This window comes from Dipodomys merriami, unplaced genomic scaffold (genome assembly GCF_024711535.1).
Source record: "Dipodomys merriami isolate MVZ:Mamm:240054 unplaced genomic scaffold, mDipMer1.0.p SCAF_19, whole genome shotgun sequence".
NCBI lineage: Eukaryota > Metazoa > Chordata > Mammalia > Rodentia > Heteromyidae > Dipodomys > Dipodomys merriami.
The window spans coordinates 34,331,956-34,347,197 of NW_027203270.1; the positions used below are offsets into that span (position 1 = coordinate 34,331,956).

A 15,242-nucleotide genomic window follows, 5' to 3' on the forward strand; every position below is an offset into this window, starting at 1 on the left:
TATAGAACTAAAAACACAACCATAATCAAACTCACAGGAGAGTGTGAGATACCTTCATCGTTATCTAGGTTTATCTGGAAGTCTTTTTTTTCTAAAGCAAATCATCCTGTAGAGAATAAGCCATTGTATTGATATATATATAGATATCTATCTATCTATCTATATCTATCTATCTATATCTATATCTATATATATATAATCTGGCCTTTGCTACTTTCATACCTTTCCACCCCCTCCTCACACATACATATACACACATGACTGCTACACACACGTGTCCTTTAGTGTGGGAAGGTGGTATATGATGGATTATCTAGTCAGTCATGTCTCTCCTTTCTCTCCAAATTAAAGATAATGAAGTCATAAGTGTAATTACTGAAGGAGTTAGGAACATAATTACTGAACTAATCTCAAAACATGTTGCTGACTGCAGTACAAGAAAACTCAGTGTATAGCTGTCAGAACCACTTGCAGTGTGATAAGCATCTTGTGTTCACAAACCTAGATGCTACAACAAACTTCCCTATTAGTAAATGCTCAGGGTAGCTTGCTGCCTTCAAGCCATACCTAATTTGTTAAGAGGAAGTCCATTAAAGTTGAATGAGCTTAAAGGCGGATGTTAGACAGTATTTGAAGAAGGAGTGGGTTGGAGGTGAATAAGAAAGTACAGCAAGCTCCTGCTCCTATTGCATTTCAAGATTCCAAACCTGACCTCTGCAGACATCTCTCCTTTCATCTTGGATGCTTCAGGAAACTTCATAGCAGTTCTTAAGTTCTTCTCCTGACGCATAAGGCTTGGAGATTATAGATCAAGACTGGGGAGCGGGAAGAGGGGTGGGGAGGGAGGAGAAAGAGAGGGAGGGGAGGCTGTGGTGACCATGGGTATTTCCCAACACTCAGGCACCAAAATTCCCAAAGCATACACATTCAAAGGCTCCACTTCCTTTGAATTCTCTCCTCTGTGTTTTGACAAGAGGATCCCAAACAAAAGCAAACACAAAAACACTTTAATTCCTCTTCCTCCAATCCATTTCCAATCACTGTCAAGAGCAGTCTTTATTTTAACTACCTTCTTATTCCGCGCTAACCACATGAATGTGAATTCTTACCCTTTCCTTTTTCACACGAGGCCTTCTACTCTTCCCTCCTCTTCTCCCCATTCCTTTATGACATACCTGTGTGTGTGTGTGCGCGCGCGCGCGCGCGCGCGCGCGCGTGTGGGGTAAGCTAAGCATACCAGGGCAGGCACAAAGGGCGCAAGTGCTCAAGCACTGTGGGAGATCCCAGGGCTGGCTTGGGCTCAGGTCCTGCTGCTCCAACGCCAAGGGACCTCGGATAGCGAGCCCTGATTTCGCCATCACTCACTATGGCCAGCCAGTTCTGCCCGCCTCTTGCCCCGTGCTTCTCTCCCTTGAAACCATTGGCTTCGAACTTCCAAGACCTGCAGGCGGGTATGTCCCTAGCGATCCAGCGCAGCGACAAAAGGATCCACCATGCCGTGGTCACCGAGATCAACAAGAAAAACTCTTGCGTCACGGTAGAATGGGTGGAGAAAGGAGTCAAAAAAGGGAAGAAGATTGACCTGGAGACCCTCTTCCTCCTGAATCCAGATCTGGCGTCTGCTGAGCACCAAAGGACCTCCAGCAATCCTTTGCTCCTCTCGTCTGCCATCGGGGATCAATGTACCACTGTGGGGCCTTGGCTTGCCATAGTCCCCCAGATAAAGGAAACTCCCTCTGGGGACAGTGTGCCCTTGGTGTCCCCCAGCCACCCGTGTCTGATGAAGCAGAGAAAGTCTCCCTGCCTGCTGGAAATCGAGAAACTGCAGAAGCAACGGGAGAAGCGCCGGAGACTGCAGCTGGAGATCCGCGAGCGACGCGAACTGGACATCAACACCGGGAACCCCAACTGGGAGACGAGGCGCATGATCGAAGAGTACCGCCAGCAACTGGGCAGCCACAAGGTGTGCAGCCCGGGAGCCCCCGAAGTCCATCGGATCTGTGTGTGCGTGAGGAAGCGGCCCCTGAGCCAGCGAGAGACCAACATGAAGGACCTGGACATCATCACCATTCCCTCAGATAATGTGGTCATGGTGCATGAGTCCAAGCAAAAGGTGGATCTCACCCGCTACCTGGAGAACCAGACCTTCTGTTTCGACCATGCCTTTGACGACACAGCCTCCAACGAGTTAGTGTACCAGTTCACTGCCCGGCCCCTGGTGGAATCGATCTTCCGCAAAGGCATGGCTACTTGTTTCGCCTACGGACAGACGGGCAGTGGGAAAACGCACACCATGGGCGGAGCCTTTTCTGGGAGTCTCCAAGATTGCTCCAAAGGCATTTATGCCTTGGTGGCTCAGGATGTCTTTCTTTTGCTTAAAAACGCCACGTACGAGAGGCTGGATCTCAGGGTGTACGGGACGTTTTTTGAGATTTATGGAGGCAAAGTGTACGACTTGCTGAACTGGAAGAAGAAGCTGCAAGTTCTGGAGGATGGCCATCGGCAGATGCAAGTGGTCGGGCTGCAGGAGAGAGAGGTGTGTTGTGTGGAGGAATTACTGACCCTCGTGGAACAGGGAAACAGCTGCAGGACTTCCGGGCAGACATCGGTTAATTCCCACTCTTCCAGGAGCCACGCCGTGTTCCAGATCATCCTGAGGTCCAAGGGAAAACTTCACGGCAAGTTCTCCCTGGTCGACTTAGCCGGGAATGAGAGGGGCGCGGATACTGCCAAGGCTAACCGCAAGAGGCAGCTGGAAGGGGCAGAGATCAACAAGAGTCTCCTAGCCCTTAAAGAATGTATCAGGGCTTTGGGTCAGAATAAGTCTCATACCCCATTCAGAGCTAGCAAACTCACCCAGGTACTTCGGGATTCCTTCATAGGCCACAACTCTTCCACTTGCATGATTGCTACCATCTCGCCAGGGATGACTTCCTGTGAGAACACCCTCAACACTTTAAGGTACGCCAACAGAGTGAAAGAATTAGCTCTGAATCTGAGGCCCTGTCATGGATGCCTCTCTGCCATGAGACCTGAGCCACCACAGATGTCAGAGAAGCCCGTGAGGAATTCATGCATGGCCCTGCAAAGGGACAGAGTGGTTAAAATGCCTTGTGTGCAAAAGGAGCAGGACAGACAGAGCGAACACATCGCAGCGTTATCCGCGTCGCTCGTCAAAGACGCAGCAGCTACATGGAAGGAGGCGGATCAATGGTGGGAGAACATACAGGAGATAACGATGGGAGTCAACGGGGACCCGGATGTCTGCATCACCCAGTCATTGTCCATGTTGGATCAGAAAATTGACGTCCTGGCTGAAATCCAAAAGAAACTCAAACGATTACGAGCTGATCTCCAAAAGAGGATCCAAGTAGAGGGTAGCCAATGACAAGAGATCAGGATTGGAAGTAATGAGTAGTGTGAGTGTGAGTACCTCTCTTAGGGGGAAATCTGTCCAAAGTATCTAAACATAAGTATCCTCCCCACAAAGTTGACAATACCTTAAAACACACTGGTCAAAATGACGGTCTTTCTTCTTCCTCTGGATTTTGTACTTTATTTATATTCTGTAGGACATTGGCTCTCAACAATTGAGTTACCCCTCCTCCCAGCCTCCCCTTGGTAACATCTAGACACATTCATTATTACAACCGGAGGGAGGGGAATGTTTATATATCTTAACTGAAAATAACTGTAGGAATTAAGTTGCAAAATCCCATCTGCAGAGGAAGTCAGTTTAGATAAAAATCAAATTTACTCTATGTGCAGTTAGCAAAGAAAAATATAGTCCAAGGAGTAAATTTAGTGATACCCGCTCATAAATGTTTAACTATTGCATTACAGCATATATTCAAATAGCTTCTAAGACCTGGTAATTCTGGGAAGAGGGAGAGGGCTTTTAGACAATATGTGAAAGCCTAGAATTGAGAGAATTTTCTTTAAAATCTTCCAGAAAGTTGAATGAATGTGTGTGTGTGTGTGTGTGTGTGTGTGTGTGTGTGTGTGTGGAGAGAGAGATCTATCTATCTATCCATCTATCTATATGCATATCTGCAGAACACATTAGCTTCTTATTCATTGCTTACATGCAGCCAAATGCTTTGGTTGAATTACAACTCTTCCTTGACAAATGGCTATTAATCTTTCCACTGATTTGAAAATCATTCTTGAGAGTACATAGGTTCCTAGGAAGGATATGAAAAAGCATAGAGAAAATTTTATATGAACATCAGAAAGTGAAAATATGATTTAAATAAAAGTGACTCTGAAAATAAATTAATTGGACTCCACCAAAAGAGAATGGTTGACAATTTGCATGTATGCCCTGAAGTTAAAAAGGAGGATTGTAAAGTAAATTAAGACTTTAACGAGATGATTGGGAAATGTCAGAGCTCCTAAATTGAGAAAAAATAAATACTTTTAGTACTTTAAAAATATCCATTTAATGCACAAAAACTTGACATACTAATTATAAACTATGCCTATCTATTAATTAAAGTAGATTTTCTCCATTGTTGTAATGGGCAAGCTTATTCTAATTTGCTGCAGGAATTTACAACTTGTTTTAAAAGTACTTAACATAGGGGCTGGGAAGGTGGCTCAGTGGTAGAGCGCTTGCCTTGCATGCATGAGGCCCTGAGTTCGATTCCTCAGCACCACATAAACAGAAAAAAAAAAAACAAAAGTAGTGCTGTGGGTCAAGTGGTAGAGTGCTAGCCTTGAGCTGAGGGACAGTGCCCAGGCCCAGAGTTCAGGCCCCACAACAGACAAAAACAAAAACAAAACAAAACAACAACAACAAAAACCTGAGCATAGTATTTCATAGTGGCAAACTTTCCTTCCCGGGATAAATTTGTGATAGAGACTTTACACTACAGTGAATTTTAATTTAGAAAACCTATTTTTAACCATCCACATAATGAAGCATAATGAGAGCCCTACATAAATATTTGTATTCTGGTTAAATGAATGAATGATTTTTTTGTTCTTGCAATTTGATTACAAGTTTTAAAAGTCATTCTATAGCAGAGACATGATTTCTAGCATGTTTTGCTAAAGAAAAAATATGATAAAATTGTCATTTTTGTCTGTTTGAGAGTGTTGAATATTACCTTCAAATCTGCTATTTATAATGTATTGATATAATTCTTTTCACTCTCCAAGAAAACAACTGCTAACAGTCCTCAACACATCATTTTCATGAAATGCAGGTTTTTTTCTATTCAAAGAATTTCCTTCCTAATCTTGAATAAGTGCAATCTTAGGGAAATGAAGAGGAAAGAGATTTCATGGCTTAAACAGATATTGAACCAACACTTCTCTCCTGAAAGGCATGTTCTCTCTTAGCTGATAGGTTAGTTAGTGTCGAAAAATACAAGAAACTGTGAAATAGAAAGGGAAAGGCATGAGAGGCAGATTGAAGACTTTAACATATTCCTGCATGTTCCCTGTTCTTCATAAGAACTAAAAAACTGAGGTGGTGGGGCTGGGAAGGTGGTTCAGTGGTAGAGCACTTGCCTTGCATGCATGAGGCCCTGGGTTCAATTCTTTAGCACAACATAAGCAAAAAGAAAAAAGCCAGAAGTGGCACTGTGGCTCAAGTGGTAGAGCTTTAGCCTTGAGCTGAAGAGCTAAGGGACAGTGCCCAGGCCCAGAGTTCAGGCCCCACGACCGGACCCCCCCCCAAAAAAAAAACTGAGGAAAAAAAAAAACCATACTGTTCTTACTGACACCTGCAACTTCAACACCTACAGTTGCATCCGGCTTATAGCTGAACATAAATACTTGCTGGAGCACATAGCCATACCAGGGCTTTAGAGAAGTGTGTGACAATCTATGGAATGCTTAAGGAAACGAGAACTTTTGTTCTAAGCAAAGTGTTTGTAGCTTAACCTAACTTTACTACCTAAATAAGAAATCTAGGTTTAAAGAAATGCACCATTATTAAACAGTCATGTTTCCCTTGCTTCTCTGAGGACATCTTATTGCTAATGCCATAGCAAATGGAATTCAGCACCTTGAAAAAAAATTCAGATTCCTTCACTCAAAATTGATACAAATTCGAATACAGCCTGACTGCACTCTATCATTGAGGATGGCTTAGAGCAAGTCTCAGTTGCATTTCTTTTCATAGCTCTCATCTTCCTTGGATTCTCTTTACCCGATTTCCATTTTTTATAGATTACCTGTCAATCATGTCAACATACTAGCCATTACATAGATTCAAAATGCAATTAATCATACTCCTGAAAGGATTCTCCTTTCTACCCATGTGCATATTCCTTAAGTAACTTTATTCTACCTCTTCTTATAATGATAGCTTTCCTTGTACTTGCCAGAACATAAATATGAAGGCACAAAAGAAGTTATTTTAGATTGGTTATATTTAAAATTACTTAGGAAATAATGGGTTACATATACTACATTTTTTCTTAGAGGAAAAAAACTAGCCAATTTTAATACTTAAAAGATCTCCTATTTGAGATTTTTCCCTACCAGAACTTTAAACCTTACCTAGGCAAATCAAGAGTTGTTTATGAAGAAAATTAATCAAATGAAATAATTCCAGGGTTATTTTATTGGCAAAACAGTGACATCTATTGTTCAACTTCATGTAAAATGGAACTTTAAATGAAAAGTAATGTCATATTTTATGTTATTAGCTAAGAATAACAATAAACTTATTTGTTTGCATGAAACATAGGAATGGCCAATCATTTATCATTTAGTATGAAGTCAAACCCAGATGATTAAGAAGTATTCAAAGCATCCAGAATCTATGTAGGTGATTAAAAATAAAAGGATAAATGCAAGGCAATAAAATATGAAATAAAGTAAATTGAGGTTGCTTTTTCTCAGGCACATTTTTTACCACATATATTAGCCAAATATATATTGCTAAATTTTGTAAAAGTGCAAATAACTTTGATGTTAAGGTCAATTTTGATTCCTTTCTTCTATTGTTAAATAAATTATAAATTTAAGACTCCCTTTTCATCATTTTGTGAAAGCTTTTTTTTTTTTTTTGCCAGTCGTGGGGCCTGAACTCTGGGCCTGGGTGCTGTCCCTCAGCACTTCAGCTCAAGACTAGCACTCTACCACTTGAGCCACAGCACGACTTCCAGCTTTTTTTTTTTTTTTTTTTTGTCGGTCGTGGGGCTTGAACTCTGGGCCTGAGCGCTGTCCCTCAGCTCTTCAGCTCAAGGCGAGCACTCTACCACTTGAGCTACAGCGCCACTTCCGACGACTTCCAGCTTTATCTGCTTATGTGGTGTGCTGAGGAATCAAACCCAGGGCTTTATGAGACTTGACAAGAGAATAGCAAATTTTAGCTCATTTTATTGATTATTTTGTTGTTTTAGGTACTAGAGATTCACATTGGCTGGACAGGCACTCTACCACTTGACTTATGCCTCCAGCCCTGCTTTGTGCTGATTATTTTAGAAATGGAATTTAGCATACTTTTCTGCCAGAACTGGCCTTGAACTACAATCCTCTGGATCTCAGCCTCCTGAGTAGTTAAAAGTGCCGGCATTAGTTACTAGAACTTGGTCTAGAGCTTACGTTCTATAAGATGTTTACTAATAATTGTTAGATAAAGCAAGAGTTTTTAAAAATTGACAATACAAAGTGTGTTAGATTTTCTATAGCTATAACAAAGTACTTAAGGGAGGAAGGACTTGGGCTGACAGTATCAGAGGACTCAGTCCCTGATCACTAGACAATATGCTTTGGGACTGGTAACAAGATAGCTCCAATTATAGCAATGGGAGCATTTGGGCAAAGGCTATTCATGGGGTAAAGGCTGTTCATTTCATAGCAGAGTGAAGGAAGAATAAGAGTTCAGGGCTACAGCTGGTGATATCTTTTAAAGTCTCACCCTCAGCCGCCAGCTTCCTCCAGCTAGGCCTCAACTCCTCATGTTTCCACCATCCCCCACAATAATGCCACCATCTAGTAACCAAATACAGCACAAATTAGCCTGTGGGGAGCATATTAAATTTAAACCATATCTCTTCAAAGACCTGAGGTCATCTCACATTTAGTTGGTCTGAAAAGTCTGCACAGTTCCAATAATATTGTTACAAAATTCAAGTCCAAAATGTCTTCTGAGACTTCACATAAACCTTTGGTGGTAACTTGCAGTAGAGGGAAGAGACAGCCAGGAAGGAAAGGGAAGGGGAAGGGGAATGGGAAAGGGGAAAGGGGAAAGGGGAAAGGGGAAAGGGGAAAAGGGGAAGGGGAAGGGGAAAGGGAAAGGGAAAGGGGAAGGGGAAGGGGAAAGGGAAAGGGAAGGGAGGGGGAAGGGGAAAGGGAAAGGGAAGGGAGGGGGAAAAGAGGGGAAGGGAAAAGGGAATAGGGAAGGGGAAGGGAGGGGGAAAAGAGGGGAAGGGGAAAGTAGGGGGGAGGAAAAGGGGAAGGGAAGAAGAGGGGGCAGGGGAATGGAGGAAGAGATGAGAGGAGAGGGAAGAGAGGAAGGGTGAGAAAAAGAAGGGAGAAAGGAGGGATGGAAACAATTGTTAGAGGGAAGGGGAGAGTTTTCCTCAGCAAAAGTTCTAAGCTCCTGGCATCTCCATCTTCTGGGTCTCCATTATACCTTAAACTTTCCCCTCACCAATCCAATGCATGACATGCTGTGTTCTCCCAGGAGCTGCCTACAGGAATTCCAATCCTAACCTATTTAACCTCACCTCCCGGACCTTCTTTTGAAACCTGGGTAAAAGCCTCCATGACTCTGTCACTCTTACAGTCTGTATGCCTGCAAAACCAGCACTACAGGGACAACACTAAGGGATGCTGCTAGCCTGGGCCTTAGCCAAGGCCTCTTGGAGAACCATCGCATTGCTCTAGGAATGCCTGGATGGCTGGTCATGGTGAAAATGAGCCTGAGAAAACAATTTCCTGGATGCTCTTTGAGAGCAGTGTTGTGGAGCCATTCTCTTCTCAAAATGAAGCCTTTCAATTGGCCCTCCCATTTTCTGAGATGCATTTAAGGTGTCCTTCTAATCAAACGGTGTTTATCAGATCTTTCTTGCTCAGCTTCTTGCACCCATTCTCTCTCTCAACCTGGCTAATGCAGACAGCAAAACTCATGACACAGCCTGAGTGCTTGGTTACATGGACATTTCTCCTGTCAAATTACATCATGCATTGCATTTCAATTCAGCATCACACAGATGCTGAAGGCATGGATAAAATGCAGCCAAGTTCTCAACCATAATGTCACGCAAAGAGTCTCTGGTCCAGTTCTCGCTTCCATGTGAAACCTCATGAGCACCATCTTACATTCTTCAATTCTTCTGGCTTCTAATGTCTGGAGCTCTTACCATCAATATATATGAAGAAAGCTTAGAGCATTCTAGACTTTTCCCAGCCTTCATCTCCAAAGGTTTCCAAATTCCTCCCTCTAATCAGTTTCTAAGGACTAAGAATCACAAAGTCAGAGTATCTGACCCCACTTCTTCGGTACCAACATTTGGTGTTAGTCAAACAAAATACTTGACCTGTACAACTTCATGGAGGAAGGATGTATTCTGACTGACTCACCAAGTAAGGAAGTTCAGTGCATGGTGATTTGGTTCTATGTTTCTGGTTCTGTAGCAAGGAAGCAAGGGGGGGGGGAATGGACTAGGACTAGGTATTAACTAGCAATTCATGTCATGTCCCAGGGGAGCTACTTCAATGAGGCCCTATCTCCACGTTGAGGAGCATGTGTCCAACATAGGAGCCTGTGTGAGGGAAAATGAGATTTTCAACAGGAGTCTCACACATCAGGTCCAGCAACTCATCCCCATATGCCAAGTAAAGAGACATGATGAAGAGCTGAGAAAGGAGACCTGTTATACAGCAGCCAAGGGAAGACAGCACTTCCTTCAGCTGTCTCTGGGACTACAGCCAGGCACAAGTGAGGAAAGGGGATGAGAATGGTATGCCTAGTGAAAATAGTCAAGTCCCAGGCAAGTACAGCAGTGACAGGGGGTCAGCCGGTCCACTGTCTCAGGATTGCTCTGGTTGCGTCTTGTTACCATGAGTGATTGATAGCTGATTGGTCATTGATTGTCATAAATTGATCCTTCCTGGATTCCGAAATGGCAAGAGAGTATGGGCTGGGATGAAAGATCTAGACACAAAATCTTGGAATCCAGGTTTCCTAGGCTTTCTTTTGCTCTTGGATAATCATTGGTCCTAACTAGTGAGTTGATGTTCCTTAGCAAAAATAAATATATAACTAAATAAGATAAAAGCAGCTTTGCATGCCTCCTCCATAATAAATATCCAGACCATAACGCCATGTTAATGGAAGAATGGAGAAACTGGAAGTTTTTAAACACCACTGGTAGAAGTTTAAATCAATGGATCCTATTTGGAAACAATGTCTCAATGTTTTGTGAACTTTAAGACAGATCTACCCATCATCCTATATTTTTATATATGTATACAAGAGACATTTTCAATAACTACATCACAACCACATTGGTGAATATCATTCAGAATGGACTATATTGCAGAAGAATGGACAAAATATCACATATTTGCCTACTGATATAGTATACAATATCACATAAAAGAAAGTAAAATAAAGGAGGGGATAATAATACTCCATAGGAAATGTATTCATTACCTTACTCATGTAACTGTAACCCCTCTGTACAGTATCTTTACAATAAAATATTAAATAAAAACTAAAAATATCTTTTTAAAAAGGATTTAATTAGTGCTGGGTGTTGCTCTGTGGTAGAATGCTTGCCTAGTATATCAGAGACCCTACACTCTATCACACACACTGAGGAAAAAAAGTTAAGAGTAGTATCTATCTAAGTTAAATGGCATATATTAGAAGGAATTTTCAGAATGATAGGTACAAAGTAACATTTCTATGTCATGAAAAACAGTCAAAATAATCCTTTGCATTGATTTTTACCCATTATATGTAGAAAATATAGAATATTTGTGGGAATAATAAACACTAAATTTGGAATAATGATCGTCTTTGAAATTAGAGGTAAGTAAATGTAACCACTGATAGCTACACAAGGGTTGGCCTAAAACTGACATTATTACTTATGCAAAGAAGAGAATATGAAGCAAAATAAAGCAAACTCGGGCTAATGTGATGAATAGCTGGTACATTAATTCCCCACTAAATGAGAAGACTTTTTGGCCCAGTTTTAAGTATTTCATAATTGTCTTATAAACAATACGAAAATCCTAGTTCTGAATCTTATAGAAAAGTGAATGTTAGTCTCTACCTAAAGAGACTTGAGATTAGATACCAGGGCTGGGGGAAGGGGATTAATTTTATGAGAATATATGGTAAATAAGATTTTTTTCTAGAAATAATTTATCAAGATGAGAAAAGTAATTACGTTTGTCATATGTGAATACCACATGAATTTGATCACATTTATTTAGTGCTATCAGTTATCACACACCAGGAGCAGAAGAAATTGGAAGCTCAGAACGGAGTCCTCTAATGAAATCAGAACATGACATTAAAAACATTTTCTAGGATGCAATATGTTACCTAATGCTTCTACGAGAACCAACACCCTAATGTGACTTCAAAGGAAACAGGAGCAGTGGGTCTGTGCCCATTGTAGATGCCCTGTCTGCCAAAGGTTTGGGGGCTGCTAATGGAGAAGGCAAAATGGAATTCCCACTCACTGTGAGGGAGAATCTTGGTTCCTGAAAGCACTCCTTTCTTTGAGTATGAAATATATTATACTTTCAAATAAGATTTAAAAATCATGAAACTTATCAAACACATTTTGTGAGAAAAACAGAGCCTTTGCAAAGGTAAGGTTTGCTATCATACATTTTCTTTTATATGTAGAATAAGAACATGAAAGACCAGACTCTTAGGGAGGAGGGAGGAGGAAGCAGAAAGGAGGAGGAATGGGGAATGGGATAAGAAAGAGTCATGGGGAGTGAAGGTCATCCAAGTTGACCTTTTGCTTGTAAGGAAAGCTTATAATGAACGCCTCTTTGTACAATTAATATACACTAATTAATATGCACTAATCAAAAATGACACTTTTGCTGGGTGCTGGTGCTCATGCCTGTAATCCTAGCTACTCAGGAGGCTGAGATCTGAGGATCACAGTTCAAAGCCAGTGAGATTCTTGGTTTATCATCCTTTTTTAAAGAAATAAGTTTTTTATTGTGAAAATACTGTATAGAGGGGTTGCAGTTGCATGAGCAAGGTAATGAGTACATTTCTTATCAAGCATTATTGCCTTCTCCTGTTTTCCCCCTACCATTCCCTCCCTCCCACCTCCTCAACTACACTCCTCCTCTCCTCCCCCCCATTGTAAAGTTTGATTTTCAACATAGCGTCTTGTACATCTCATTGTTGCAATGGGCCAACCTGTATCCCTATTTAAACACTTTGTTTTTTCCCTTCCCCTCCTCAAATTATACCAAGCAGAAAAGATCAGAGAAGATGATGTTAGCAAAATGAACCCCAAGATAGGGACACAAGTGTTTTTTTCTTTCTTGCTATTGTTTCTAACGTATTTGTAAGGTACCATGTGTTTTTTTGTTGCTTTATATGTCCCTCCCCTATGGTATAACCCCTGTTTTCACTGCATGTGAGACTTATTTCCAATTAACCACCAGAAAACCAGAAGTGGTGCTGTGGTTCAAGGGGTAGAGTGCTAGCCTTGAGTTGAAGAGCAAAGGGACAGCGCCCAGGCCCAGACTTCACACCCCACAATCAACCCCACCCCCACCCCCTACCTCCCCACCCCAATCCTCCATCCCTGCCAAAATGACACTTTCAGGTTAAGTCATTAAATAACATATAATTCGGAACAGGCTGCCAGGGCCTCACATCTGTCATCTTAGCTACTCAGAAGGCATGCTTAGAAGGATCATGCTTCGAAGCCAGCCCAGGAAGAAAAGTTTGCTAGACTCCATCTCCAATTCACCACCAAAAATCAGGTCAGCACAATCCACAAGCAAGCAAACCTAACTACAGAGCAAGACACTGAGTCCTATCCTACTACACTATTTCTTTTAGTATAAAGGAAGAATAACAGTAAAATGAGTTTTTGTCTCATCTCATAGTGCACTTAGAATTCTCTTTGAGGAAGTAGTGGCATTGATCAAAATGCATTGTACTCATCATATTACTTGTTGATTAGATCCCTGTGTACAACTACTCTAAAGTACAGTTTCCTTAAAAAAAAACAACATTCATCTGTGCAACAAATATTTCTGAGGTTGTGTTTTAAGGCATCTCAGTTGAATGAACATTGATGCTTTACAGACTTCCTGACAAAATATCACAAAGGTATTTAGGATTTATGGAGAAGGGAAGTATTAGGGAAGTTTTGCAGCACAGGAGATACCTAGACAGAATGGGCAATGGGGAAAACAATGCCCTAAGAATTCACTCTTCACTCTCAACCAACCTCTTCATCTTTACTGCCATTTCCTTCTTGCTAGCCCTTCTATTATATAGAAAACTTGGTGGCTTCTTTTTACTCTGTGTGTGTGTGTGTGTGTGTGTGTGTGTGTGTGTGTGTATGTGTGTGTGTGTGTGTGTGTGTGTGTGTGTGTGTGTGTGTGTGTGTGTGACCAAGGCTCTTATTTGGGTTTGGGATTATATGCAAGAAAAACAATGTCAATAGCTCATGGTATCTCACTACCCTCTTGTTGAGCCATTAGGTCATGGAAAGACAACTTATGTTTTGTCTATTTTATAAGCTATTTTCTCACTTCAGAATCAGACCTCAGACGAGAGATCTGCTTCTTTTTCATATTTGCAATTTTTAAATTACATATTAGTCTTTGGCTGATATCACAATTTCTTATAGATGAATCTTAAAGTAATTTCTACATATACTCTCCATAGTAAGATGTAATGATAAATTAAAATAGCGAAGACCATATTGACTAGAACAGAAGATAGTATTTTTTAATTTTAATGTCAAGGTGATGTACAGAGGGATTACAGTTATAAAAGTAAGGTAGTGAGTACATGTCTTGTCAAACCTCCCTCATTTTCCCCCTCTTTCCTTTACCCTCAACGCCCCCCCAAGTTGTCCAGATCATTTCCAATATATTGTCTTGTGAGTATCGCTGTTACATAGGCTTCCCCTTTGTCTTTTGTCTCACCATTTTGTTGTTCACATTCCTTTTCCTAATTCAGATAAATGTATATACAATACCCAGGGTACCAAGAAGATAATATTTTTAATCAAAGTTATACAGTAGGTGGTGAGTTTTAGACTGAATTTTAGAGTGAGGAACTAAATATAGCAGTTTCTGCCATAAAATTCCTCTCTAGCTGTGTCCATAGTACCTATTGGCTGCAAAAGCATTATTATTCCCTTACATAATAGTGATGTTATATATGCTTGTCTGTCCAAAATTAAATAGTGGAAATAGTTTTTATGCATAGCATATTAACATTTGAGTCTAAAATCATTGAAAAGAACTTCGTTCTAAATGAACTACTTTGTAGAGCCAATGAAAAATATACTAAACTTAACCAGAGATTTTCTTTTTATCCTGTTTTTTTTTTTTATGACATGTTAGATAAGGAAGGGACTGTCATCCAAAAAACATTTGGTCTAGAAATTATGTTTCTAAAATAAGTAGCTTGATGGATTTAAAAGTATTTAGTGTCATAACAAACAATTTTTCAACTGAATTCCTTATAATTTAATTGTTTATTTGTGAATCATTAAACACATGCTGATTGACCGTGATAACAATCAAATTAACAAAACAGCTGCAAATGTTAGCTTTTAGATTTATTATGTCTCCTTGGAGCCCATTTAAATTCATACCTATTGGAGAACTGGAAGTTTGGCTCAAAGTTTGGCAATAAAAGTAGATTATGACTTTGAGGATGGTTGTTTATTTTTTTTAATGGTTGTTAAGGGCAATAGCAATACTATTCGGTGAAGACAGTGTTAGGCATATAGAATATGTGAGTAAAGTTACAGAATGCATCAGTCTGACAAAACAGGCACATTATAGCCTACTTAGAATATCCTACTTAAAGTGTCCTACTTAGAGTATTTGAACATAAGATCAATGTGCCATCAAGTTTATAGTCATACAAGATTGAACAGGAAACGTAGAACACAAGCATGAAATACAGAACATGGAGATAAGTTTGTAAGAGAGGAATACCTTGTAAAACAAAGAAAGAACAACTTGATTCAAAAAAGTTACTGCACATTTTAAATTATAAAAACCTATATCAAATGTATGAATATGATGTATGT

At 40.6% G+C, this 15,242-nt stretch overlaps 1 protein-coding gene across 1 annotated transcript; it reads left to right on the forward strand.

The window, feature by feature from the left end:
- Positions 1-1,251: 1,251 nt before the first annotated feature.
- Kif2b (kinesin family member 2B) lies at positions 1,252-3,649 on the forward strand. Its single transcript, XM_070026876.1, has one exon. The coding sequence runs from the start codon at positions 1,367-1,369 to the stop codon at positions 3,386-3,388; it is 2,022 nt and encodes a 673-aa protein (XP_069882977.1). The 5' UTR covers positions 1,252-1,366; the 3' UTR covers positions 3,389-3,649.
- The last annotated feature ends 11,593 nt before the right edge of the window (positions 3,650-15,242 follow it).